Source organism: Aspergillus versicolor, assembly GCF_001890125.1.
Source record: "Aspergillus versicolor CBS 583.65 unplaced genomic scaffold ASPVEscaffold_13, whole genome shotgun sequence".
In the NCBI taxonomy this organism is placed as follows: Eukaryota; Fungi; Ascomycota; class Eurotiomycetes; order Eurotiales; family Aspergillaceae; genus Aspergillus; species Aspergillus versicolor.
The window spans coordinates 144,057-168,963 of NW_024467536.1; the positions used below are offsets into that span (position 1 = coordinate 144,057).

General features: G+C 45.2%; 6 protein-coding genes across 6 annotated transcripts; 4 read left to right on the forward strand and 2 right to left on the reverse strand.

The window, feature by feature from the left end:
- Positions 1 to 1,243: 1,243 nt before the first annotated feature.
- Positions 1,244 to 7,927, reverse strand: ASPVEDRAFT_177948 (uncharacterized protein). The gene is made up of 2 exons (XM_040808802.1): positions 4,851 to 7,927; positions 1,244 to 4,764 (listed from the first exon to the last, which is right to left on the reverse strand). The coding sequence occupies exons 1-2, from the start codon at positions 7,668 to 7,670 to the stop codon at positions 1,324 to 1,326; spliced, it is 6,261 nt and encodes a 2,086-aa protein (XP_040673128.1). The 5' UTR covers positions 7,671 to 7,927; the 3' UTR covers positions 1,244 to 1,323.
- Positions 7,928 to 8,681: 754 nt separating this feature from the next.
- ASPVEDRAFT_155234 (pyridoxal phosphate-dependent decarboxylase family protein) lies at positions 8,682 to 10,483 on the forward strand (the record flags this gene model as incomplete). Its single annotated transcript, XM_040808449.1, has 2 exons — positions 8,682 to 8,810; positions 8,867 to 10,483. The coding sequence occupies 2 exons, from the start codon at positions 8,682 to 8,684 to the stop codon at positions 10,481 to 10,483; spliced, it is 1,746 nt and encodes a 581-aa protein (XP_040673129.1).
- Positions 10,484 to 10,862: 379 nt separating this feature from the next.
- ASPVEDRAFT_202138 (uncharacterized protein) lies at positions 10,863 to 12,660 on the reverse strand (the record flags this gene model as incomplete). The annotated part of the gene is made up of 6 exons (XM_040809365.1): positions 12,230 to 12,660; positions 12,026 to 12,152; positions 11,637 to 11,956; positions 11,525 to 11,581; positions 11,259 to 11,469; positions 10,863 to 11,187 (listed from the first exon to the last, which is right to left on the reverse strand). Exons 1-6 carry the CDS (start codon positions 12,594 to 12,596, stop codon positions 10,863 to 10,865), a joined length of 1,407 nt encoding a protein of 468 aa, XP_040673130.1. The 5' UTR covers positions 12,597 to 12,660.
- Positions 12,661 to 13,774: 1,114 nt separating this feature from the next.
- Positions 13,775 to 15,716, forward strand: ASPVEDRAFT_46711 (FAD-dependent oxidoreductase). Its single transcript, XM_040813620.1, has 5 exons — positions 13,775 to 13,878; positions 13,927 to 14,180; positions 14,248 to 14,442; positions 14,507 to 15,213; positions 15,281 to 15,716. The coding sequence occupies exons 1-5, from the start codon at positions 13,818 to 13,820 to the stop codon at positions 15,339 to 15,341; spliced, it is 1,278 nt and encodes a 425-aa protein (XP_040673131.1). The 5' UTR covers positions 13,775 to 13,817; the 3' UTR covers positions 15,342 to 15,716.
- Positions 15,717 to 16,575: 859 nt separating this feature from the next.
- Positions 16,576 to 18,716, forward strand: ASPVEDRAFT_46712 (Zn(II)2Cys6 transcription factor). Its single transcript, XM_040813621.1, has 5 exons — positions 16,576 to 17,548; positions 17,607 to 17,755; positions 17,811 to 18,106; positions 18,163 to 18,404; positions 18,456 to 18,716. The coding sequence occupies exons 1-5, from the start codon at positions 16,748 to 16,750 to the stop codon at positions 18,660 to 18,662; spliced, it is 1,695 nt and encodes a 564-aa protein (XP_040673132.1). The 5' UTR covers positions 16,576 to 16,747; the 3' UTR covers positions 18,663 to 18,716.
- Positions 18,717 to 19,494: 778 nt separating this feature from the next.
- ASPVEDRAFT_46713 (uncharacterized protein) lies at positions 19,495 to 19,798 on the forward strand (the record flags this gene model as incomplete). Its single annotated transcript, XM_040813622.1, has 1 exon — positions 19,495 to 19,798. Exon 1 carries the CDS (start codon positions 19,532 to 19,534, stop codon positions 19,793 to 19,795), a length of 264 nt encoding a protein of 87 aa, XP_040673133.1. The 5' UTR covers positions 19,495 to 19,531.
- Positions 19,799 to 24,907: the final 5,109 nt, after the last annotated feature.

The window sequence follows — 24,907 nt, forward strand, 5'->3', positions numbered from 1 at the left end:
CCCCCCCATGGATCACTCCAAGACCGATTCCAAGCATCTCGATTATAAGCATGCATTCAGATGCCAATATGTCGACCCACCCCTTCACCTGATGTGCAACTTAGCGGATGAAAGATAGATCCAAAAATTGAACACGATATCAGCGTAACGTACCACAATTATCCCGCCCTTGACCTCAATCCATTGCCAATGCTTCGTCTGGGAGGCCGATATAACCGCCGGGCATGTTTCCTCGCCTAGCTGACGCACACGGTAGACGCCAGGAATCTCCTGGGCCCTATCCAGTATAACCGCTGTTGGTATCCAGTTTTAGCGAGAATTGGAAGGATTCGGTTCGGATACATTTCACCAGTGTGGTACATTGTAAGGTTTGTGGTCGTCCTGGAGGCAGTGCGTGCTCGAAACCGCTTTTATCTCAGCTGAGCATTTCCATACCCGTCTTGCTTTGTGATTTAGAAGGGGCTGCCATCGCATGTGGCTCGACTAATTTCCTCCCGATAATAGAAACCTCCTTGTTCGCTGTGGGCTAGTTGTTATATTCGCAGATTCCCTGGAATGAGACCACATATTCGATGTATGGTCATATACTGCAGGCTAATTGAGCCACCTCCTATTCTCTCCCGAGAGCTGGCCAGCTTCGGACGCAAGGTATGAGCCATAGCGAAAGACGTGCTCTGCGAAAAATAGTTGCAAGGGTGGTTGTGTAACCAAAATGTCCCTTGGCGGTACTCCTTGACGCGTTGAAAATGCATTAGAAATACCTCCGGGAATCCGGCAAGACGAATGTATTTCTGGGACTGTCATTGCTGAAAACAGACGCTCAGCTAGGAGTAATATTTTGTATACTTTTTTTTTTGACTTTTTTATTTTGCATATGGTGCGCTCTTCGTGTATAGATAGGTACAACCAAGAACTTAATTTCTCTTGACATACTTAGGAAACCCGTCAGGCGACAGCCCTTACCTCGTTTCTAACCCTTTCTAACATGGGTCCTACATTGGCACACAACTGCAATAGTTTCCCAGTAGATGGGAAAGGCATGCTTTCCTTGCTTTACCCCCTGAGCCTCGGCCTTCTTAACCCTACATGCGGGGTAACCTAGCATTAAGGCCTATGCTACGGTGGGAGCGGTAGAATATACTCACTTAGTGAGTTTACTACGGGCCTTCTAGCCTAGATGCGCTCTATTGATGTGATATACATGGTCAAGAGATGTAGAACGAAATCTTTATTATTCTGAATCGTTCGTAGCCTCCCGTTGCTAACGGGCCGTATGTATTGTTATGAACTGCGGGCCTTAATAGCCGACAGGATATAACGCATTCATTCTAATGCCGTGATAATCTGGTCCAGGCTGGAGGGCAGCCGAATTAAAATATCCTTGAAATCTTTCAAGAGTGCACTGACAGTCTCTGCATCCATCAGTCGACTGTTAGCTGTGATCCGAAGGGTAAGTTGATCATCCCCCGTTGGCTCCGAGTAGATGACCGGGTACGCGGGGAGGTAGTTAAATGCATGGATGGCAAGACGGCCAGAAAGCTCCCCAAGGCTAAAGGGAGGACCGTCGAGCCCTGGGATGTTTTGGTGCTGGACAACACTTCCAAAGCACGTCCCCTTTGGCCATGCGGTACTTCGCTCCACGATATCTTCCAAATCAACAGCTTCAATCTCCAGGCTCTGTATATGCTGTTGCAGGAGAGTGTCAAGGAGGTCCTGAACAGTCCAGGCATCCTCTAGCTTAATTCGAACCGGGATCATATTAACGCATGGGCCGACAAGTTCCTCAATACCATCCATTGGCAGGTTTCGACCGCTAACAACTTGGCCGAACACAAGGTCGCGGGTATCTGCCCACCGAGCAAGAACTAAACACCATGCAGCCTTGTGGAGAATGGCAACAGTTGCAGCTGGTGAATCGCGCATTGACACGGTGCATTGTCGCTCAATAATGGCATCCTGGTCGTCGGAATTTGGGGACTCGGATAGACCGCTGGTGGGGATGAATGTCATCGATGATCCTCTGAGAATACTTGCCCATGTTTCATATGTTGAGGGACTATTTAATAGTGACTCCCGAGTCGCCATGAAGTCAGAGAATGTCGGCGGTGGCACGAGCTGATCGTCGCAGTAACACCGGGAGATATCACGCATCAGAAGCGGTATGCTCCAACCATCGTATTGAGCGTGTGAAAGTCTCAGTACCAAGGTTGAGTGATCTTTGGTTTCGCGAATGAGGAAAGGTTGAAAATACTGACGCCCACATGGAACCGGCACCGCCACATCTTCTCGACACACCTGGTGGACATCCAGTTTGCAGTCCTGGTCCTTGGCTGCAATCTCTCTGACCGAGAAATCGAATGGGTGCTGAACTACCTGGATGATGGTGTCGTTCACCGAAACGAAAGAAGTGCGCAATGAACTATGGCTCTCCAGCACGGCTCTGAGAGCGGCTTGTAAGCGGACCAGGTTAGGATGGCCCGAGAGGTGGATGGCAAAATAGGCCTGGTGAGAGCCGCGAAGGTATTCACGCTGAAAGCCCGTCGTAGGCAGGATATCGACCACGGTTGCCATATCGAAAGGGATCTCAAACCGCAATGGGCCTTTGAGTGAGTGTGCCATGCCTTGCAAAGCGCGAAACCGGATCATGCCTTTTCTCGGTCCGTCGCTGTCACCCTTGCTCTGGGGTTCGACATCCTTAACCAGGAGAGCGAGATCGGATATCCGGGGATGGTTAAAGACATCCGAGACTGATAGCTGCAATCCTTCCCTTTTCAGAAGCCCGACATACCGGATCAAAGAGATCGAATCAAGCCCCCGACGAAACAAGTCATCGTCAACACCGAGAGAGTCTGGCGGTTGGTTTAAAAGGCTAGATGCCACCGCATGGAGTGTTTCTTCGACCTGCCCGGAGGGGCCCCGTCTGGTCAGCTGCGCTACGCTGTACGGCTCCATATCAAGGATCGTCAGGCCCTGAGCTTTCTTCCGTATGGCCTTTCGATCGACCTTGCCACTCGAGGTCACCGGCAAGTAGGCAAGCGGGAGGAAGATAGCAGGGACCATGAACTGAGGAACGAGCTCTTGTAGTTTGGCCACGGCTGCCCTCGCTTCTGTACGAAACGTCTCCGATGGAGGAAGGAAGGGCATCTGGGGGTGATTCTGCGAAGCGACACGGCGTTTCTCCGCATCCAGCGGTAGAACAAAGCATATTAGGGCTTCCTGCTGAACGTCGCCATGTGGCTTTATAATATCAGCAACAGCCTCGTCGACGTCTGCAAAGCTTTGTTTCACGTAGTGTTGAACCTCCTGCAGCTCAATGCGCTGTCCTCGGAGCTTGACCTGATCGTCCCGACGCCCTTGGAACACAAGGCTGCCGTCATCTGCATAGTGTACGATATCACCAGTTTTGTAAAAGCGGTGATGGGCAGGAATGTCGAACAATGAGCTCCAGGCCGGGGAACTTATCAAGTTGCACTGTGTCTTCTCAGGGTCGTTATGGTACCCGCGAAACAGGACCGGGCCCTCAATAAGAAGCTCGCCCGCCGCGCCAGGAGGGAGGAGTTGGTTATGGTTGTCTCCATTCACAATCCATGTCCGCGCACCTGGAATTGCCTTGCCAATATTCGTAATTTCCTGGTCCAGCGATACCGGGGATCGGACGGTTGCGATTCCTCCTTCCGCTGGACCGTATCCGATGATTAACCGTGAGCCCCATGTAACAATATCATTTCGACAGGCGGGCTCGCCGGCCAAAACGATCGTCTTCAGCGTAGGAATCATGGCCTGGTCGAGTAATCGAGCGACGCTTGGGGTGGTGCACATATATGTGACCCCGAACGAGGCAGCTACTTCAGACAGTCGGTTTAGGCGCGCCTCCTCGGACGGTATGCAGAGGCAGGCCCCGGTGCATAGAGAGGATAGGATGTCAATACAGGCAACGTCAAACGAATGAGAAGAGAACTGGAGAACTCGAGACGCAGGGCCCAAGCGAAAGATCCTGCCGTGGTCCGCAAGCTGGGAGCACGACGCCCTGTGCTCGGTCACAATAGCCTTCGGTTTCCCTGTAGACCCAGACGTAAAGAGGACAAAGGCAGGACTCTGAGGACTTATATCGGCGTTCGTAACCTTTGTATTGCATCGATCCTGATCCCCGCCTAGGTACGTCTCACTCAGAACAATCCAGTCGGGTGCCAGCACCGGCGCGAGTGCGGTGCTTTTGCCAGAAACAATAACCAGACTCACTTCGAGGGACAGACACATCTCTCTTAAGCGATATTGTGGCACGGAGAGATCCAGTAGCAAAAAGGCCCCGCCGGCCTTGAGGACGGCCAGAACAGCTACGGGCACCCATTTGCTTTTCTCCAGACAAACTGGCACGAAGACCCCAGGACCAACGCCGTGAATAACCAGGTCAGCCGCAAGACGAGTGGACATATTGTCCAACTCCTTGTACGTCATGCAGCCATCCCAGCTACAGACAGCTGTTGCTTGTGGCGTCTGTACGACATGAGCGTCAACCAGATCATGCACACACCCCATGAATTCCTGGGGTACGTTTTGGTTCCATTTTGCAATCTGATTTCGGCTCACTGGAGGCAATATATCAATCTCACCCACGCGGCACTGGCCCTGTAGTATTTCCATTATCACCTGGTGGTAGGTCTGGGCAATGGTAGTTGCAAAATCACGCGTCATGGCAGTGTTCCAATAAGAAAGAATGAGCTCGACGTCTTCCTGGTCAACAGCAATGTTTAGGACGATGGGATACTAGATGCAATGGGACAGTCAGCTAATGCCGTTTATTGGACCCTGCAAGCATTCCTCTGCCGCTCGAGCCGAGCTTCCCTACTTACCTCAGTGATGCCATCTGCGTCCAGACGACGTAATATAATTGCCGGGTTGACTGCCTTTTTCTCGGCTGCCTCGTGGTAGTGAATCGATAGTGACGAATCGAAGATTGACTGTCCGACGAGATTTGCAGAATGCTGAATGTTTGCAAAGGAGCAGTCTTGGTGGGCCAGGCTCTCCAGGAATGACTTTTGGGTTGACTGCAGAACATCCAGTACTGGCTGCTCGTCGTCGAATGTGAGTCGGCGGATAAGTACATTGACAAACAGTCCAACGCAGTCCTTGATACCAGGGACAGCACGCTCCCGGCCAGACGTGGTATAACTGAAGCAAATGTTGTCCATAGCGGTATAACACCGAATAACCAGCCCCCAAGCGACATGTAGTATATTTGTGAGGAGAAGCCCATGCCTTGCACAGAATGCCTTTAACTCGCGTGTTTCGAGAAACTGTTCCATGCGGATGTACTGCATCTTTGCATGTGTAGAGGGCAAGGGAGCAGCCAACAATGTATTGTTACTAAGTATATGGCAAGGCTTGACCCCCTCAAGATATCGCTTCCAGTATTGGTCTTTGTCGGATTGCTCCCCTATCTCGAGCACAAAGTCTTTGAAAAGCGGCCGGTTGGCCAGGTCCAGGTTGCCACCATATGCAAGTGTCAGATCTCGCATTAACACCTGTAGCGAAGTTGCGTCTACAAACATGTGGCTGATAGTCATATCCAGGATGACACGACCGTTGGGCTCCACGTAGATTGTAGCTTTTGTTGTAGGCCTTAGATCGTCGGCGCGGTTGCTGTAGTCCTGTTTCCGGCCCTGTGCAAAGTCTGTCATCCCTGCTTCTAGGATGATAGGCACCTCCGGCGCGTAGTCCTTGAGGACTAGCTGGTCCAAGATGTCGTCGTTATTCACCGTTACCAGTATCGTCCTTAACGCTGCATGTCGGGCAACAACCCTCTTCCATGCCCTCGCAAGCTGCCAGGGGTCAACCGCAGGGCGACCGTTGGCAGGAAGGACCTCGACTGTGTATCGATTGTAGTACTGCTGAGGATCACGAAGTTGACTGAGCAAGATCCCACGCTGGGAAGGCGTACAAGGATAAATGTCCTCAATTGATGCTGCTCCATGCAGCAGATTCTCGACAAGGTATCGCAGCCGCTCCTCTCGTACGGCGTAATCAGACAGTTTATGCTTCAGACATAGAACGTTCAGCTCCACAACGGCATCTTTTATTGTATTTTCGCATATACCAACCCATTGTTGGAGCCTCTGTTGGTTCTCCATGTGCTTGTTGATTCGGATGTCCACCACCAGACCATTACTTCCTGCAAGTGCATTGACTTCCACGAGGCTCAATCTTTGCATCCCCCCGCTCGTCGCACCTGGTATATGGACCGATTTAACGGAGAACGGGGAATCAGTTCCGTAACTCAGATTGGTGATGTCTGTATATCTGAACAAGATCTCAAACGGCCGTCGCGCATCGAATGCCTTCCGCCCATCCTGCTTTAACATTCGGGACGTGAAGTAGGCCCAGCCGTTCGCAGGCAGCTGTCGCCGACTACCCCGAGTGCGCATGATGAGCCCTGTCAACGCTTCGTCCGGTGCTGTCTCAATATACGTCGGCGAGATCGTTGTAAACCAGCCCACAGTAGAGCCTAGGTCAATCGTGTCCGTCCACGGCTCTCGTCCATGTCCTTCTACATAGATGGTCGGCGCAGGTCTGTCCGTAAAGACCTGGGTGAATGCGTAAAGTATACATCCTTGGATAATCTCGGAAGGCTCTGTGTTGAGAGGATTGTTCGCGTCTCCCAGGAGACTATTAGTGATGGATTTGTCCAGCGTGAAGCTATACAGGTTGGAATCGTCAACGGTGTTTGGAATTCCGCTGCATTCGTACTCATTGACTTGCTCAGCTTCGGAGATATGGCTGGCGGGTAAGGCCTTGCGCTGCAGTAGATTTGCCTCTGCATACTGTGCCTGTTCCGAAACCCATGTGAGAAAGGGTTTGGACGAACCCTGTGGACTGGTACCGGACTCGAGCAACCTCTTCAGGTCGGCGAGAATCACCGACCATGAACCGGCATCCACTACCAGCTGGTGCACAATCAGAGACAAGTACTGTCCGGTGCCGTTGCTTTCGTCCATCAAACTAACGATCCAGAGGGGACCGTCATGGATGTTCAATGATCTGCTAGAGCACGCATTGATATCTTGGATCTCAACCGCACTTGCAATCTGATGGTGTTGGCAGCGGAAGCTTTGTGTAGTTTCCTCTGTGACCATCTGGGTCCATTCACCATCCGGCGACATGGTGAAGCGTGCCCGGAGCATAGCGTGTCTTTTAACAAGCGAGTTTGCTGCTGCAAGTATATCCTCTGGGGTCATAGGCTGGTTAAGACGAAGGACGACAGTCTGGTTATACTGCCCGTATTCAACAGGATTTGCTGTCAGGAAAAGCTCCTGAATTGGAGACAAGCGGACGCATTTGGTCAAATCTCCTTGCAGCCTAGATTCATGTGGCGCATGGTTTTCGATCAGTCCAGCGATTGTCTGGGACTGAAATATATCCCCAACAGTGACCCGAATCCCCAAGGCTGCGCACTTCTCAACGCATCGCAGAGCCGAAATCAAATTTCCCCCGAGAGACACAAAGCTATCGTCAGCTCTGATCTTTCCAGGATCAATACCAAGGACGCTAGCCCAGGCGTCTTGAACTTGCTCCAAAATAGAGGGGACATCTTTGCCAACTTGAAGCCGGTCGTCTAACTGTCCATGGACGAGGGACAACACATCCGTCGGAACTTGGGATGTCGATACTGCCATGATGTGGACCAAAGACTCAAATATTGGTGGGATATGTGAATATAGAACAAAGGATTTTCCTCTAGTATGCAAGATATTAGAGAATATATAAGCCAGTGTCACTAGCTACCCTGCCTGTTCTTGTCGGATGTTGCTATAGTCGGTTTCCCAGAAGTCACCGCCAATTCCGCCGTCGTTACGACATATAATTTATCGAGTCTCGTTGCGGGCTGACACGAACATTACCACGATACTGCGTGGGTTGAACCTCCTTGCTGGTTAGCTGTAATAGGGAGCTCTACACTGCCCTCGAGGCATGACTGAGCTGCTGAGACCGCCAGCCTGTGTATGGTTCAAAAAGAAAAGATCCTGTCTTTTGGTATGGTAAATTCCCACCCTTGATCGTCCAAAGCCGGGGTTACACAGTAATTCAAGTAAAAGCACCTCCTAGCTTACCCCGGTACCGAACTCGTCACCCGGTCAGATATACGATAAGGCCGTGTCATAACATTGCTAGCCTGGAAGCCATTACATATCTACCACTTCTATACCTGGCCATATGTACGTCAGTGGAGGCGACACTGGACTATTCGCAGAAGTAGACCATGTTCGTTGTGTAGGAGGAAGCTGGCTAGACATCCAGTTCCAGACAGCCAGTCGTTGACGTTTGTTTATTCTCTATTAACACAAATATACGCGGTACCAGGACTAGACGCCACAAGGGCCTGCACGGTGGTTGGTAAGGCCCTGTGGAGCTATTTAGCTAAGGTGCCACAGCGTGGTCTTGGCCCCTTGTGTAACGTGGTAGAAGTGACGCGAGGGAGACATCCTGTCGGTAAGGTGAATGGTTAACGGCAGGGCGCAATGCCCATGAACGGAAATTCTCCCATATTGCTGCCATTGGGATGTTGGTGCCACCTCCTTACCCAGCCTGGAAGCATCTTCATGACCTCGATGCTGTCCATTCCAAAGATGCGTCAGCCGTGCGACCACCAGTCTACTGGCCATGGCTACTGGTTCTTCCTTTAAATGATGCCCCAATTGCAGGGCATCGGGCGACCATTGTTTGGCTTCCAGTTTGACTCACTGGATTTGCAATCATCAGGGACAATAAAGTCCACCTCCAGCACAGAACCCATGGATGCGACGGAGCTGCAAGACGTATGGCCACAGCTCCCCGCTGCCTTTCCACACATCTACTGATGATAATATTGCAGGGGATTAATACCGTCCTGGCCTTGCTTATCCGTACCTTACAAACTTCCAAACAGGACATCGAGGCCCTGTCGACTGGACGTGCCGTGCCAGAGGGCTGTGTCCCAATGGGCGGCGAATCTCTCCTGGCCTATTTGAACAATCCTCAACACCTGGAGCAGCTTCTTGGGCTTTCTCTCTCCCGTTCCGGAGGCGGGATAGGCTCTATCGAAGCTTGCAGCACTGAAATACTGGGATACTCTATCAATACGTCCTCGCCTATGTTCTTGGACAAGCTTTGGGCCACACCATCAGTTCCTGGAATCGCCGCAGATCTTCTCATGTCAGTCATTAATAGCAACGTTCACGTATTCCGCACATCACCAGCCTTATCTATCATTGAAAAGCACGTTGCTAAAGAACTGGCTCATCTCTTTGGATTAGGCGGTTTATATTCAGGTGGCATTAATGTACCCGGTGGTGCTGCTGCCAACCATACAGCATTACTTATCGCGCGGAATATACGCTTCCCCTACTGCAGGGCTTCTGGCTTGCCCCAGCTAGGACGAAGGGTTGCTGTGTTCGCGTCAGAAGCAGCCCATTTCTCTATAAAGACAGCTGTACAGAACCTGGGCCTGGGGACTGTATCACTAAACGAAATCGCTGCATCGCCTAATGGTTGTATGGACATCTCGGCACTCCGGACAGCCCTCGACAATGCTGTCAGGGCTGGCGATATACCACTAGCAGTCTGCGCGACGGCAGGCACCACAGTACGGGGTGCATTTGATCCATTGCAAGACATCGCGCAGCTCTGCAAGGATTATAATACATGGTTCCATGTTGATGCATGCTGGGGCGGTGCAGCGATCTTTTCCGAAAAGCTGAGATATAAGCTGGAGGGAATCGACCAGGCTGATAGCATTGCGTATAATCCGCATAAACTGCTTGGGATTCCACAGATATGCTCGTTCCTGTTGGGTCGGGACATGCGGACCTTTTGGTCCTCCAATAATATAGATGCAGGCTATCTATTCCATCAGGATACCGCATCAAAGTGCCAGTCGAACGGTTGTGGGGCCGGGGCAGATACGATGAATATCGAGCAGTTCGAACTGGATTTCGGGTGGCGCAATACAAAGGCTATCAGGGCTGCACCAGATCCTAACAAGGTATACGACCTGGCATCATTCACTGCGCAGTGTGGTCGCCGATCTGATGCAGTAAAATTGTATTTTCACTGGCAGTACTATGGCACAGAAGGCCTTGGGCGACAGATTGATATAGCCTTTGACACGGCGTTATATCTAGCATGGGGAATCAACAATCAGCCTTGCTTCCGTCTTCTCGGCGACGTCGAGGTACCTGGCCCGCAGGTCTGTTTCTACTATGTCGGGCAGGGATATGAAAGGATGGCATCGCACTCCGACGAGAAGCGACAGAATTCCCAATTCACGCGCATGCTATCTTCCGGCCTTCTAAAGAGAGGCTGGATGGTTGACTACGCTCCGGGGTCTGATAAAGAAGGCGAGATTGGCGATTTTCTCCGCGTTGTATGCAATCGCAATACAACCGTGATGGTGGCAGACGGGCTCCTGAGGGCACTTTTACAGACTGTCAAGGAGGATATGCATCGCTGAACGGAGTCTAGGATGTTAGTTTGGCGGAGCCGTGCCTTTCTATTTCTCAAATATCCACATACCACTTGCTAGCACTGCAAACTGATGTCCCTTCCAACCTGCCTTGTATCCCCTGTGGTCCGCCAGCGTCTTGTCGTCAGCTTGGCTAATTGTAACGGTGCTCCAGCCTTGGCTCATATCAGCATATACGCACTAGTTCCTGTCTACAGACGGGTTATCCGATTCAAACAGCCAGGCGGATATCAGATTTCCTCTAGCTGACCCAATGATCCCATACATCTCACTACAACATATTCTCGATGCAATATCATTTAATAGAACTAGTTCAAAGACCCTCGCCTGCGTGTCTCCAATTCTCCCATGATCCTCGCGCCTCCAATCAGTCCTTCTGGACTACTTCCAGAATAGATACTTGGCTCCGACAAGGCCAGATCTTCTTCAAGACGAGGCCTGCCTTCTGGAACAGGGACTCGAACTGGGCTGGGGTTCTCTCGATTCCGTTGATAATAGACATTACATCAAGGTCTCTTTGGTGACTGTATCTCTTAAACACTCCAAAGTTCGGAGGGAGAGGAGATTGAGTCGGCGATTGCTTGGTAGTAGTATCCATGATTTGCTCACAGACCAGAATCCGAGACTCAGGGCCCATAGAGGCCCTGATTGCGGACAGAATTTGGACACAGCTTTCGTCATCCCAGTCATGCCTGCCAGCTTGTGAGCCCACACGCGACGCATTTGGTGGAGGAGGTCCAGAGGGGTGTTAAGACGGTCTTACAAGATATAACGCAGCCAATATATCTCAGCACCTTGTACCGGGTTCGAGGTGAAGAAGTCATGTACCCTGAACTTGACTCTTCCTTCCTCAAGGGCTGCATGGTTCTCCTTCGGCCACACTTCCATCTCAGCCAAGCGCATGTTGGAGGAGCAGTCTTGGATAATAAAGTTGAGAAGTGGGAATCTTTTACTCAGTTGGATCATGAAGCCACCTATGTCGGAATGGTTCAGTAAGAGCACCGCAGTATGGGATGAATGAAAACTCACCGACACCACCTCCTACGTCGACAATTGCTGCAGACCCCAATTCGTGCCACGGATAATCTAGAATAGACCGTCAGCGGCCTGCACCATCCGATACTCCAAGGCGGCGACTCACCGTGAAGATGAGCGCGCGTAGTTACTCTTCCGCCGCCCACCATCGCCATACTGAAAAGAGGCAGCTCCGGCCGATGTCGTTCAAAGGGAGAATCACCCCGACTTGTATTCTCATAGCCCGGGATACCGGGATAGTTGGAGATGCACGTCTTTGGCTTCTTTTCGTCGTTGGATGGGGGCTCCTCCAGCCATTCCCACCTACTTTTGTCGGTACGTAGGGCTTTCTGGAAAGCAGTCTTCTTAACGTCATAGGATGGGCCCATCTCCTCGTCGAATAGGGTACTCGGCAAGTGCTCAGCGCAGGAGAAAAGGTCTGCATGGCTATTAAGCGTTCAGCGGGCGCAATTGATAATGGAATTCAGAGCAATGATGCAGATTAGCCAAACCTACAACATCAGGATATACGCGCTTAGCGGCTCATTTTGAACCAGGGCGCGGGAAATTCGATTATTGGCGAATACCTCTGTCTCTGGCTCGCTGAATATGTGGCTCGAACATAAGCACCGGAGGACTCGTGCTGAAATCGCCAGTTTTAGTTCCGTGCCCTTTGGTACTGGCGTTGGTCACGCCCTCGTAGAAAACGGAGTCACCCACCCAATTTCCGGCTTTCAATCCGAGTGATGTTGGATAGCTGCTCCAGGGGGAGAGGCCCGTTGCTCAGGACATCCGGGATGTGTTTCGCCACTGCGATTGCAAGAGCCCTGGACTCCCAGTATTGCCCTGAATATTCCATGAGGCGCAGGGATGGGTCGGATATCAATTCCAATAGTACCCCGGTCCCAGCGATAATGTTTCTCTGAGCTTCGTACATGGGCCATGACGGGATACTGCTCTCGGCAGGCTCCGGCGCTTTGTAATGCTCCTCGACGACTACCTGTATGCTTTTCTGGATCAGCCTTCCGACCTCCACGAGCTTATCGATGTCGAGGCCATCCTGGGTTGGGCCAAAATCGGATACCATGGCTCAGGGTTTCTGTCCAGTGCTTCAGAGAAAGAAGGGAAGCGATGGAAAGAGCGAAATTCCGAATTTAGAAAAACCAATTGGAATACTGGACGCATTGGAGAGTGTTGTGTCTTGGTACAACAGGCACTCTCCGACATTCCTTGGAGCATGTTCGAACTCCTTACCTTTGTGGCTTGGGCATTGTGGTAGCACAAACGTCCCTCACCTCATCTCAATCAAACACTTCGTGCTCTCTTTTCGCTCCTTGCCGCTCTCTCCCTACATACGTGTAACCATCCCAGATTCCGAACTTGAATGCGTTGTGGCGGCCTGAGGTCCGGAATAGGCTGTAGGCAGATCAAGACGCGCGTACTCTGAAAGTGCATCACGACCCTGACCCTTGAGCTGGCGAGATCCGGGGCCCTTGCCGTAGACATGTGTATTGCTTGAAGGGGCTGCATAGCATTCCTCAAACAACGCCTGTTGTGTATAAGCATCGGGGCAGATAGTTGTCCTGGCATGTATACCTTCACGCTCTATTTAGATTTGTTTTTTCCCCCAGTATTGGAGTTTTTTTTTTTTTTTTTTTTNTTTTTTATGATAATGAGAGCTGCCTTTTGTGTAACTAATTTCCAACAGACGTATATCCAACCGTTGAATAGAAACACGAAGAGGCCCTTGTCTTGGGATGGTTTGAACAGCCGATAGCCCACCTCAAAGACTATTTTATATAAGTAACTTTGGTCGCGCTATGCGTAACATTAGTCGTCAAGCACATTGAATTCATGCAGATTACCGCGCGGCACTGCACGCTCATTCTTCAAGCTAATTGCAAAATCTATCACGTTCAATCTACGAATCTGTCTGATGAGGATGGGTGTTTCTCATTCCAGCTACTTGTCCATATCTGGAAAGTATCTTCGAGAACGAATATGCCAGACAGCCAATTGGCGAATCGCCTACCCGAGATATCTTATGGGCATTCTTGTAAGGGGTGGTTTACTGGCATCGAATTCTCAGACAGTGTCTCGCAGTTCGATATGCGCTCGGCCCTCGCCTTGAGTATGAGCTGGGGGCGTGGGCTCGAAATATTTGACCAGATGCCTGACACTGCTGACAGTGATTATGATATGGGAAAGAAGAGAAGTGGCGACGGATTGCTTAGTTCAGTTGGCAAAAGTCTGTAAGAGAATTGGATCGTCTTTTCATATCCCAACTAGCTAAGCTTTGCTCAGCACCATGACAGTATACCCATCTAGCTGGAGACGTCTTGACGTGGGCGTGGTTGGTGGAGGAATCGGTAAGCATCCTCTCCATCCTAGCCTATTCAGCTAACATTCATTTGCAGGGGGCCTAGCGGCAGCATTATCCCTTCGTCGTGCCGGGCACACTGTCACCATCTACGAGCGCTCTGACTATACAAAGGATACTGGGGCGTCCATCAGCTGCCCCGCGAATGGAACAAAATGGCTGCAGGAATGGGGTGTCGATATCACGAAGGGAAACCCTATTCTGATCCAGCGACAGATACGCCGTAAGCTGGAGACTGGAGAAGTTCAGGATGTTCTTGACCTGGACGACTATATTGAGAAATGGGGACATGTAAGTCATCCTTTGAGATGCAGGTATCCGCGCGTGTCTCACCCTTTCTGATGGGGGCGCCGAACAGGAATATTACAACTTCTACCGTGCCGACATGCATGCAATGTTGGTGGATGCCGCCACCGGCCCTGGAGCTGGGGAGCCTGCTACACTACTGAGGAACCACTCTTGCCAGTCCATGGACTCTGAGAGGGGTATCATTTCTTTTAGCAATGGAGTTTCTGTTCGGCATAACTTGGTTATTGGCGCTGATGGCATTGGGGTAAGTGATAGCACTAATGGGTATCCAGCAACAGACTTTCCTAACATAATTGGTATCTGTCTAGTCCTCTGTCCGTCGGTCCTTTGGAATTGTCCCTGAGCGCAAGCGAGCCACTTCCATGTGTTACCACTGCGTGTTGAAGACGTCCGAGATACACCGGCTAGGGCTCTCTGAAATGGCTCGTAGCAACACTCTCGAATACTGGGGAAACGGGTTACATAAAATCGTCTACTCCGCCTGCCATGGAGGTAGCATGATATCGTTCTTTATCTTTTTCCCTCTATCAATTGAGGAGGCAAAGCAGGATCTCGAGACTTGGGATGCTCGTGGCACACACGAACAGGTCCTCCGCCCATTTCCTAATTTGGATCCTAAGCTTCGAACATTGATTTCCAACGCCGTCGATATCAGCCCGTGGCGATTGTTTGAGCATTCCCCATACCCTTGCTGGTACAAGGGCCAGACCTGCCTGCTTGGAGATGCGGCCCATCCCATGATGCCTGACCAAAGTCAGGGCGCTTGCCAGGCCATGGAGGACGCAGCGGCCCTTGGTATAATCTTTTCCAACGCATTCGGTTTTACGTTGGACGTCCAAGCCGGGCTAGAGGTCTACGAGCAAGTGCGCAAGCCTCGTGCCAGTAAAGTTCAAGCAGCCAGTGCCCGGGCCCGCAACAACCTCTCTGAGCGTATAGGGTTTTCCAGCCGAACGGAGAGTAAACTGTACCATGTTGCCGATGAGAGCAAGAAATTGACTATCGAGGAGATCAATGGGTATATCGGCCCCCTTCCCTTTACTCTTCGTTCCGACGCATGTATCATTCGCTGACATCGCCTCCAGCTACAACATGAGAGATCATGTGAAATCAGTGGCTCCTATTCAATATCGATACCCCAACTAAGCGCATATCGCCATATCTATAGATACTAGGGCTTCTTCCACGGCCATGGGTTGAATTCGCCTACTTTCAGGTCCCGGCTAATGGCATGCTTGCCCTCTTTTCAATTCTCGCACCCGTCATTGCAGGGTCATGAAATAGTTAATGTAAACTGGGTACAGCTTCGACTGCAGTAACATCTGTGACAGTGGCATATCCAATCCTCCATGTATAGTTTCTCTGGCTGTAGCGGAGATAGCAGCGCTGTACTCCAGAAATCCATGCTCTCAATGTAGGAAACGGTCATAGGGACCTGACGCAATCCACTTAGAGCACCAGGGTGCAGCATCTTTGTCGGAGCAACCAAGAATAGAAAATACGCCGCGCAGCTCTCCACGGGCAGTTCCACAATGGTCACTTTTCACTCGATTCAGCAACCTGTGATGCCGAAGACCTGGACATTCACTGTGGAGGACTGGTTGCCGATCGACAATAAAGCAGGGCTGGAGTCGTCACTCACTGAGAAGGCTACGTTGGCCCCTGTCACTTTGGCCCAATTGGAGTCCCGGCGTAACGTCTTTGGGCTTGAATATGCCAGCGGTGTGGGAGTCTACCAGACGCCGGTGCATCTGCCCATTCGTCAGCCAGACAACGATCAACAGGCCATTGGGGTATATATGAACATCGGTAACGTCCAATGATCTTGGGGCATAGAAGTGAACGGCCAGATTGTCCCGGGTGTCGACTTCTTCAGACCACGTCGGCTGGATGTGACCTCGTACATAGGTAATGGAAAAAATCGTAAGGACCGTGTGGACCCGAAGACTCGTATACTGACAGGCAGTAGACATCAAGATCACCGTGGCCACGACGCTTTGGAACAAGCTGCGCAAGACATGGCCAAGCCTTTACGGAGCACTGGAGCCGGAAGAAGCCGGACACTGTGGCCGGTGAGCTTTACTATGCGCAGCAGCGTGTTGTTTAGCCTGCCAAGATGTGATTGAACAGAGACGTATACAAGTAGACAGACGAGGAGGCGCAGGTCTAATTCAGACGCGTCCGCGATGACGACGGACGCACCGCCACCACCCAACCTCGGGGGAGATTCGGGAGGAAAACGTGGTTCGAAAATAAAGCTGGCCAATGGGAGGCAGCCTGCAGGATCTTCCTGGATTAACGTTTCCACTAAGAATTGGCTAAATCACCAAGAGTGGCGCCTGCGGGGTGGAACCGAAACAAACGTCCACGCGTTCGGGGCCTGCGTCCTGCAGATTTCTCTGTCCTGATTCCTTCAACAACACGGGGCCTGGAGAATTAAAAAGGCCAGATCCACCTGTAGTTGCGCCCTATATATTACGTGCTTACTTTAATCCCGACCTGCTCGCGACACCGGCTCACATCGGAAATACGAGCACAACGCCAGCACCACTATGAGCGCCCAGTCTGGCGAGTCCTCGCGCGAGGGCTCCATTGTGCAGCCACGGCGGCATATCGTGAAGGCATGCGAGGGCTGCAGACAGCAGAAGATCAAATGCAACGGAGAGTCGCCGTGTGAGCGATGCGCCCGGCTGTCGCTGCCGTGCTCAGTGCGGACAGTCGCGCGCCAGCGTCGAAAGCTGACGCCGACCAAGACGCCGCAGAGGAAGGGTGGCCATGAGAGTTCAGAGCTGCTGCAGATGGCGCTGAGGCCGGTCAGGGTTACGAACGAGGCGACGGGCAAGTCTGCTATATACGGACCAACGTCTACTGTGGCGCTGCTCCATCTGCTGGCTTCCCACAAGCACGATTACCCTTTACAAATTAAGAACTATGGGGCCTCTGTGGACACTGCTCTCCCGGCTGACGGTTTCAACTTCAATCGCCTAGTTGTTGAGCCGTACAATGTTCCGCCGACACTTGGGCTCTCCCTGACACCACCACTTTGCCTCACCACCATCCCAAATCAGGTCCTTCAGTTTTTTCTCAACAGATATGTCGGTACCGCGTGGGCCATCCTGCCTATGCAGTCACCATCCCAGTTGGGTTCGCTGTTCTCATCGGCGTATACAGCATTCAGCCACAATAGCCCGCCGCCCCCGTTATACCCGCTTCTACTATACCAACTCGCAATGGGATCACTGTCTACGATGCAGGGAGACCTAGCCGATATCCTAGCTCAAGAGAGTGATCTTTTCATATCGGCTGGTGTCCATCTCCCAGACGCTCTAGACCTTCAATTAAGTATTATCATGATAAGTGCCCCCTCAACAGTCTTTCTTGAGCCTCGGCTAACATATCTCCTGACTTTACCTTCAGTACTGCAATGAGATAGGCAACTTCGACAAGGCATATTCCATGCTCGGTCAGATAGCAACGAAGGTCTTTTCAGGGGGCTTTCATCTCGAACCTCGCTCTCCAGAGATAACAACCCTACTCCACATTCTCCTCCGATCAGAGAGGTAGGCCTCTGTAATGACAATATCAACGAGAATCCTTCTAACCCAGACTTTCTAGTCTCGTCTGCATCGCGGTCGGTCGACCACCATTACTCGGTCCCAGCATCCAAATATCCGACGACAACGAAGGCGCCGACGGGAAATTCTTCTCTGGCCTGTTCCGCATCATCACAACCATCTTATGCACACAACGAAACCCAACCATGGACTTTGACGAGCTCTGGCAGTCAATATGGACGACGCATAATCAACTACGATCATACTGGCAGGAGCACGAGCCGATCCTGCGCTTCGCCCATGGAGATCCCCGTCGGCCGTGGGACGTGGACGAGGCGTTGGCGCTTAATGGCAATTGTGAGTGTGACCGTGGAGGAATAAGATGAATAGGACAAAGGCTGACTGCTACAAAGTATACGAATATGCCACCTTGACGAACTTCAAGCCCATTCTTCTTTACATCGGGCATAAGAGCTCTTCACGGGAGAAAGAGGGCGGAGAGACATCACAGCTGGCTATTTCCAGAAGATCGCCACTATCTAGGATAACGAAGAACGATGAGAACGTCGCAACGGCCTGCGAGCATATCATCACCTCCGCAAAGACGATAATCGCCAATATCGCAGAAGTCCGGCAGCGCGGGTCCGTTGCAAAGGTCAGCCCTAAACCAAAACACATATTCCGGCAGAACTAATGATAAGCGTAGGATTTGCCGATGAACTCATTCTTCCTCGAAACGGCATGCACGTCGTTGATTGCATACGGAGTCTGGCACGACAACCCGACTGCAGTGTGGGACAGTATAGAGCTCGGGGTGCGGTGCATGGAGGACTTGCAGTACCAGAAGGCGTCGGCCCAGAGACTTCAGTCAGTCAGGACTGCGATAGAGCGATCCGGCCTGAGGCAGTGGTGACGAATATACCTGTATTCTCGTAGACCAATGAAACAATCAGTGCGAATTTGCGTTTACGTCACCAGTCACTAACAACCGCATATCGTATTGAAGCTGCTACCTTTACCTTTCGTAATCGGGAGGAGGGGTGATGTTTCCCAGTCCTAGTGCTCCCAGTACCGCCCAGCACTCATCGTGTTTCACACCGAAGTAGCGGGAACACTTCCCAGCTAGGATGAACAAGGACGAATTCTTCGTGTATGCAATTAGCCCTGAGCGCAGAAGTCGGGAGAGGAAACAGGCAATCTGCTGGTAGTTATCGTCCGAGGCGGCGATATACTCGACCACTTGATCGTAATTCCCGCTACCATTCGCTTCACTGTGCTTCATGAAGTCCGATACAATACGGATTGCAAGGGTTGTAAGCCCGGCTGTAAGGTCCAGGACGGATGCTTGTCCATCGTTGTGGAAGAACCGCTCATCTGATAGTTTCTTGCCGTTGTGATCCAAGAGGACAGTCTCGCTCCACAGAACGTCCTCTTGTAGTGGCTATATGCCAGGAACAACGCTGTGAACGCGAAGTTGATCCCGGTCGGGCAGATCCTCCATCAGGAGTCTCTCGTGCGATGCAAAATCTCGACCGAGCCGGATGCCATTGGCAAAATATCTGATACATTCAATCTCTTTGTCAAAGGTGACATTGCCAACGCAATCAGTAATATCGTGGGAAGCGGCTTGCAAGCTGTTGTTGGATCATACGAGGGAAACAGGTCAGAGAAGACCATGTAGTAGGTCAAGCATTAACCTCATTGAAAGCAGAAACTCATTCCAAATGACACAGCACTGTGACGACTGGGGTTCTGGGTGGTATCCAACGCGTTGACATTCGGATGTTTGCCTGGAGGTACACTTCCAAACAGCTCACTGACATTACAAAAGACATGCTCGCTGTGGCTGTTATCATCTCTGCCGTGGACCCGGAGCAGGTCACGTCTTTTGCTATTCGATCCTTGGTCCAGGAGCAGTACGGCCTACTTCCAGCGGCAGAGCAACAGAAGATTTTGAAGACAATCTTAGATGCGAAAAAGGAAGCACAGGATACAGGTGAATACGCCGATCCCATATTAGACCTCAACTTTGTCCATTTAGAATGAAATAGCCTCAATACCAGTCCTGCTATATCCTGTATACTGTCCTGTGTCCTGTATACTGCGGCGGCCCGCCCCGCCCAGACAGACCTATCAGATCCCGGCCCACGTCTTGGTTGAATCGTTCAGAAGATTCATTCCAATCTATGGAATTTTAAGCTACAAAAGGACTATTTCTGTGAAGTCCGAAGAATTGAATATGTCAGCATGTGCAACGCTAGCCTGGGTAGGAATAGCCAGGCTGAATAATGAAGTTGATGGGGCCGACATCCTGATCCTGAGAGGACATAGGTCGCGCGACCCTTTCCTAAGGGTCAAGTGACCCATACCCCTGCCAAGCTCCTGCCAAGAGGATTAATAAGTATTTAAAGTCACGCGAGACTTTAAATATCTTACTAAAATTTATTTATTTTTATTTTCTAATTTCTTCCTATATCTAATTCTAGAAATAGTTAGTAACTATTTAGTAAATAGTTATTAAAATACTATCTAGAATAGATTCTAGTCTACTAATTATTAAACTTGATAATTCTTTTAATATTAATACTTAAAATATTAATACTCAAGATATTAATACTTAAGATATTAATACTTAAGATATAGAGAATAAGATATATAGCTATTTATTAGCTATTTATTAACTAGTTACTAATTAGTATACTATTATAGAAATATACTATTTCTATTCTATTAACTAGTATTAAATTATCTCTACTTATAATTCTATATATTAAATATATTAATAATTTACTGGAGTATCTAACTAGTTATATTTAAGAGTATATCTATATAATAGTCTTAAGAGAATAGTTAAAGATTAAAATAGAGTAGATAATATATAAAGTAAGTATTATATAAGTTCTTAATAACTATTTACTAAGTACTTAGGTTTAATATATAAGAAAGCTAATATAAGAATAAAAATATCTTATATACTACCTATTTTTATTATATTATATATAAAAATAGATATAGAAATACTTAGATATTAATATATATAAATATCTAAGTCTTTCTTTACTCTCCTGTTATTATATCTTTATTAATAAGATAATCTAGGATAAAATCTAAGAATCTTAATAAGTAGTATAGATTCTAGAGATAGATATCATAAAGTAGAATATTTATAGATAATATTTTTTAACTAGTTAAGAGCTAATTACTAACTACTTATAGTTTTTATTAAGTAAAGATTAAATTCTTTACCAGGAGCTTTATTTATATAAAATAATTTTCTATCTATAAATCTATTTTTAAATAGTATATATAGCTAGTAAGTTTAAGCCTTTACTAAATAGTTATTAGCTAGTTACTAACTACTTTAAAGTATTTTTAGAGATTATAAGCCTTATATTAAGTATATAAATAATATATCTATATTTTTATTAAAATATTATTAAGGGCTAGTTTAAGGTTATATAACTCTAGATCTATAATTTCTTAAAGATTTTTTTAATTAAGATATTCTTTCTCTAACTAAGAAGTATAGAGTATTTAAACTATTAATATTATAATAGAAGTTTTATTATAAATACTAGTTATATATTTTATAAGTAGTTATTAACTACTTTTAGAATAAGACTATCCTCAGGACTTAGATTAATTAAAATATATTACTTATAATATTATATTCTATATTTTAATATCTATAGATATAAACTAATATCTATATATCTTATTTTTATTTTATAGTATATATAAGCATCCTTTATCTTCTTTAACTAAACTACTAGAGTAGATTCTCCAGGGAGTCAAGCAGCTTGTTCTAGATATAAATAATCTAATTCTTATTATAGGTAAGTACTAGTTAAATATTTACTAAATAGTTATTAACTACTCTATTACTAGTATAATTCCTCTAGAGGTTATAGCTAAAGGTCTTTTACTAGTAGTATAATACTTTTATATTAGTAGGAATTTATTCTAGCTTTTCTAATAAAGATAGAATTATAGCTATTATTATAAAGTAATACCTGTTTTTATATCTTAATAGTCAGGTTATTAATAGTATAATTCTTCTCCAGTAAATTAACTAATAAATAAAGGTAAGTAAATAGAAACTAGATCTAAATTAGTTAGTAAGTACTTATATTTCTAGAACTATATTTAAGAGATATATTATAACTTAGAGAATACTATAATTTTCTATATTTTTAAAAAGTAGCTCTAGTTTCTAGTAAAGCTTTACTCCTTTAAGATAGATATATCTTATAAGCAGGTTTAATCTAAAGATATAAATAAGATCTTTTTTATAATATTTCTACTAGATTAATATAAAAATAAGTATTTCTTAAGTACTTCTATACTAGATACTAACTACTTAGTAACTAGTTATAACTTTACTACAGGTTTTTATTAGTAAAGACTCTATACAGAATTATTATTTATTATTTAAACATATCTTTACCTTAATTAAAAAGATTATATAGTAGCTAGTACTTTTTAATCTAATCTATATATCTAGTATATACAGGATTATTATTAATATAGATAGTAAGTAATATATAGATAAAGTTAGTCTAAATACTTTCTAATTACTTACTAACTAGTTAATAAAGGCTTGATTAATATCTTTCTAAAATTAATCTATACTATTAGAATTTAATATAATAGTTAGAATATATAATTATTTTCTGCCAAGTTTATTTCTAACAGTTAATTCTAAATATTATTAAAATAAGAAAAGTAGGAACTTCTTTATAAAGCTAAATAATAGATCTTTTAAATTATTCTTTAAAGACTGTTTATAATAATTTATTAGTAATACTAATAAGTATTAACTAGTTATTAAGTATTTAGGAGCTGCCTGTTAACCAGTTAATAAAGTATAAATCTAAGATAGTATAAGACTAGACTATATATAAGAAATCCTCTATTATTAAAGTAGGCCTGAATCAAGTATACTTAAAGATTTAATCTTATTATTTTAAAATACTTTATAATTATACTAATATAGTTAAATAGTTCTACTAGAAGTTAAATATCTATAGTAAATACCTGACACTTGTTAAGATAGTAAAGAGGTATATAGTTATTAACTACTTACCAAGTACTTATAGATTATACTAATATATTATAGCTTTATAAATCTTAATATAGATAATATTCTCTAGTATAATAACTTTATAGACTTTAATATTTACTATAACTATAAGATAGTAAATATAGAATTAAACTACCTTTAATATATAACTTAAGATAGTATATATCTTATAACTACTTATCTAGTAGTTACTAACTAGTTAGATAGATAGCTATAAATATCTATATATTTTATTATCTAGTACTTCTATAAGTTAATAGAATATATAGCTATACTTATAATCTTCTCACTTATAGTATAGCAATAATAAGTATATCTAACTATATAATAACTAGTTATAGAGTACTTATAGAGTATTTAGTTTAATTTAGTCTATATATAATCTTTAATATATTATTTTAGTAAATATCTTAAGCCTAGATTAGAGATACTAGAATATTAAGATTTAAAGACTTAAACTAGAGCTTAAGAAAATAGAAAAAAGAATTAAGTAAGATAATTTAAATAGAGAATAGTAAAGTTAATAAATCTATTAATATAAGCTAGAAAATAATAAACAGGAGCTTAATATTATATAGTAATAAATATAGATCTAAGAAGCTAGTAAAGTAATTAATAAATAGTTACTAACTAGCTAGTTTAGTTCTAAGATATATATAATATACTTATATTTACTAACTTATATATAGGTTATATATCTTAAATTATAATACTACTAGTTCTAAACTACTTATTAACTAGTTAACTACCATCTATCTAATATATATATAAGTATTATTATACTGTATAATAGATATAGTATATATTTAATAAGTAGGCTATAGATTAGTCCCTAATTAATTAATAAGTAGTTAGTAACTAGTTCCTAATAATAGACTTATAGTATAAAAGATAAGGATCTAGAATACTAATTCTACTAAATTATTTTATATATTTAATAACTAGTTAGTGATTACTTAATAAGTACTTAGTAACTAGTAAGATTAATAAATATATATATATATATATATAATAGAATATTAACTTTAGTAGTTATAATAAAAAAATAAAATATCTAAAATTTATTATATCTAGTTAATAATTATTTATTAACTACCTAATAACTAGCTATATTCTTGTAAGTTATTAATCTTATAACTTTATAAGATTATGATTAAGCTAATTACTTATTAACTAGCTATTAAGTAGTTTCTAATTATTTATTCTCTAGTACTGCAGCAGGCACAGGATATATATTACTATAATTAAAAAAGATAAAAAAATTATAGTAATTAATATTCTTATAGTAATTATTTTAGGTATTATAAAAGTTATAAAGAATCTTATACCCTATCTTAGTAACTATAGCTTATATATTAGTAATATATACCTAGTCTTAACTAGTTAGTAATTACTTAGTAAGTAATTAGCTACTATTTATACTACTATCTTTCTTTACAGGTAAGGCTAGAAGGATAAATAAAAAACTATCTTTACTAGATAAGATAGGGTTATACTAGATAGTAAAGAGAGTACTTCTAGTAAAGAAGAAGATATTAAAGATAGATTTAAAGATACTAGAAATACTAGACTTAACTTCTTTATATAGATCTTTATAAAACTCTATAACTAGTTAGTAAATAGCTAGTAAATAGTTAGGAAATACTTACTTAAATCTTTATTAATAATTTTCTAGAGTATATATTCTCTAGTAATTCCTTCAGGAAGCAAGATATTATTATAAATTTTAATATAGGTTTATAGATTGTTAGTAATCTTATAGTTATACTAAATAGTTATTAAGTAGTTAGTAAACAGTATCTAAATAATTAGAAAGTATTTATATTAGCTTTTAAGCAGTTAGGCACGCGGTAAAAAACTTTACTATAATATAGGTAGATATTACTATCCTTATTCTAACCAGTTAGTAAGTAGTTAGATACTAGTTATAATACCAGGAAAATAACTTACTAGTTTATATTTAAAGAGTTTAAGATAGCTGGTCTTAGTATTATAAAGATACTATAGATACTATTTCTAAATACTTAATTAGTATCTTAAAATTAATAAAAAAGTAATTATTATTAATCTAGAAC

What these genes read in the sequence shown, in the direction of transcription:
- ASPVEDRAFT_46711 (XM_040813620.1), top strand. Translation starts at nt 13,818, where the DNA reads ATGACAGTATACCCATCTAGCTGGAGACGTCTTGACGTGGGCGTGGTT. An exon ending in CGTGGTTGGTGGAGGAATCG is followed by an intron (nt 13,879 to 13,926) that starts GTAAGCATCCTC and finishes ATTCATTTGCAG; the next exon opens with GGGGCCTAGCGGCAGCATTA. An exon ending in ACTATCGAGGAGATCAATGG is followed by an intron (nt 15,214 to 15,280) that starts GTATATCGGCCC and finishes CATCGCCTCCAG; the next exon opens with CTACAACATGAGAGATCATG.
- ASPVEDRAFT_46712 (XM_040813621.1), top strand. Translation starts at nt 16,748, where the DNA reads ATGAGCGCCCAGTCTGGCGAGTCCTCGCGCGAGGGCTCCATTGTGCAG. An exon ending in TTCAATTAAGTATTATCATG is followed by an intron (nt 17,549 to 17,606) that starts ATAAGTGCCCCC and finishes TCCTGACTTTAC; the next exon opens with CTTCAGTACTGCAATGAGAT. An exon ending in AGCGCGGGTCCGTTGCAAAG is followed by an intron (nt 18,405 to 18,455) that starts GTCAGCCCTAAA and finishes TGATAAGCGTAG; the next exon opens with GATTTGCCGATGAACTCATT.
- ASPVEDRAFT_177948 (XM_040808802.1), bottom strand. Translation starts at nt 7,670, where the DNA reads ATGGCAGTATCGACATCCCAAGTTCCGACGGATGTGTTGTCCCTCGTC. An exon ending in ACGCAGATGGCATCACTGAG is followed by an intron (nt 4,765 to 4,850) that starts GTAAGTAGGGAA and finishes CATTGCATCTAG; the next exon opens with TATCCCATCGTCCTAAACAT.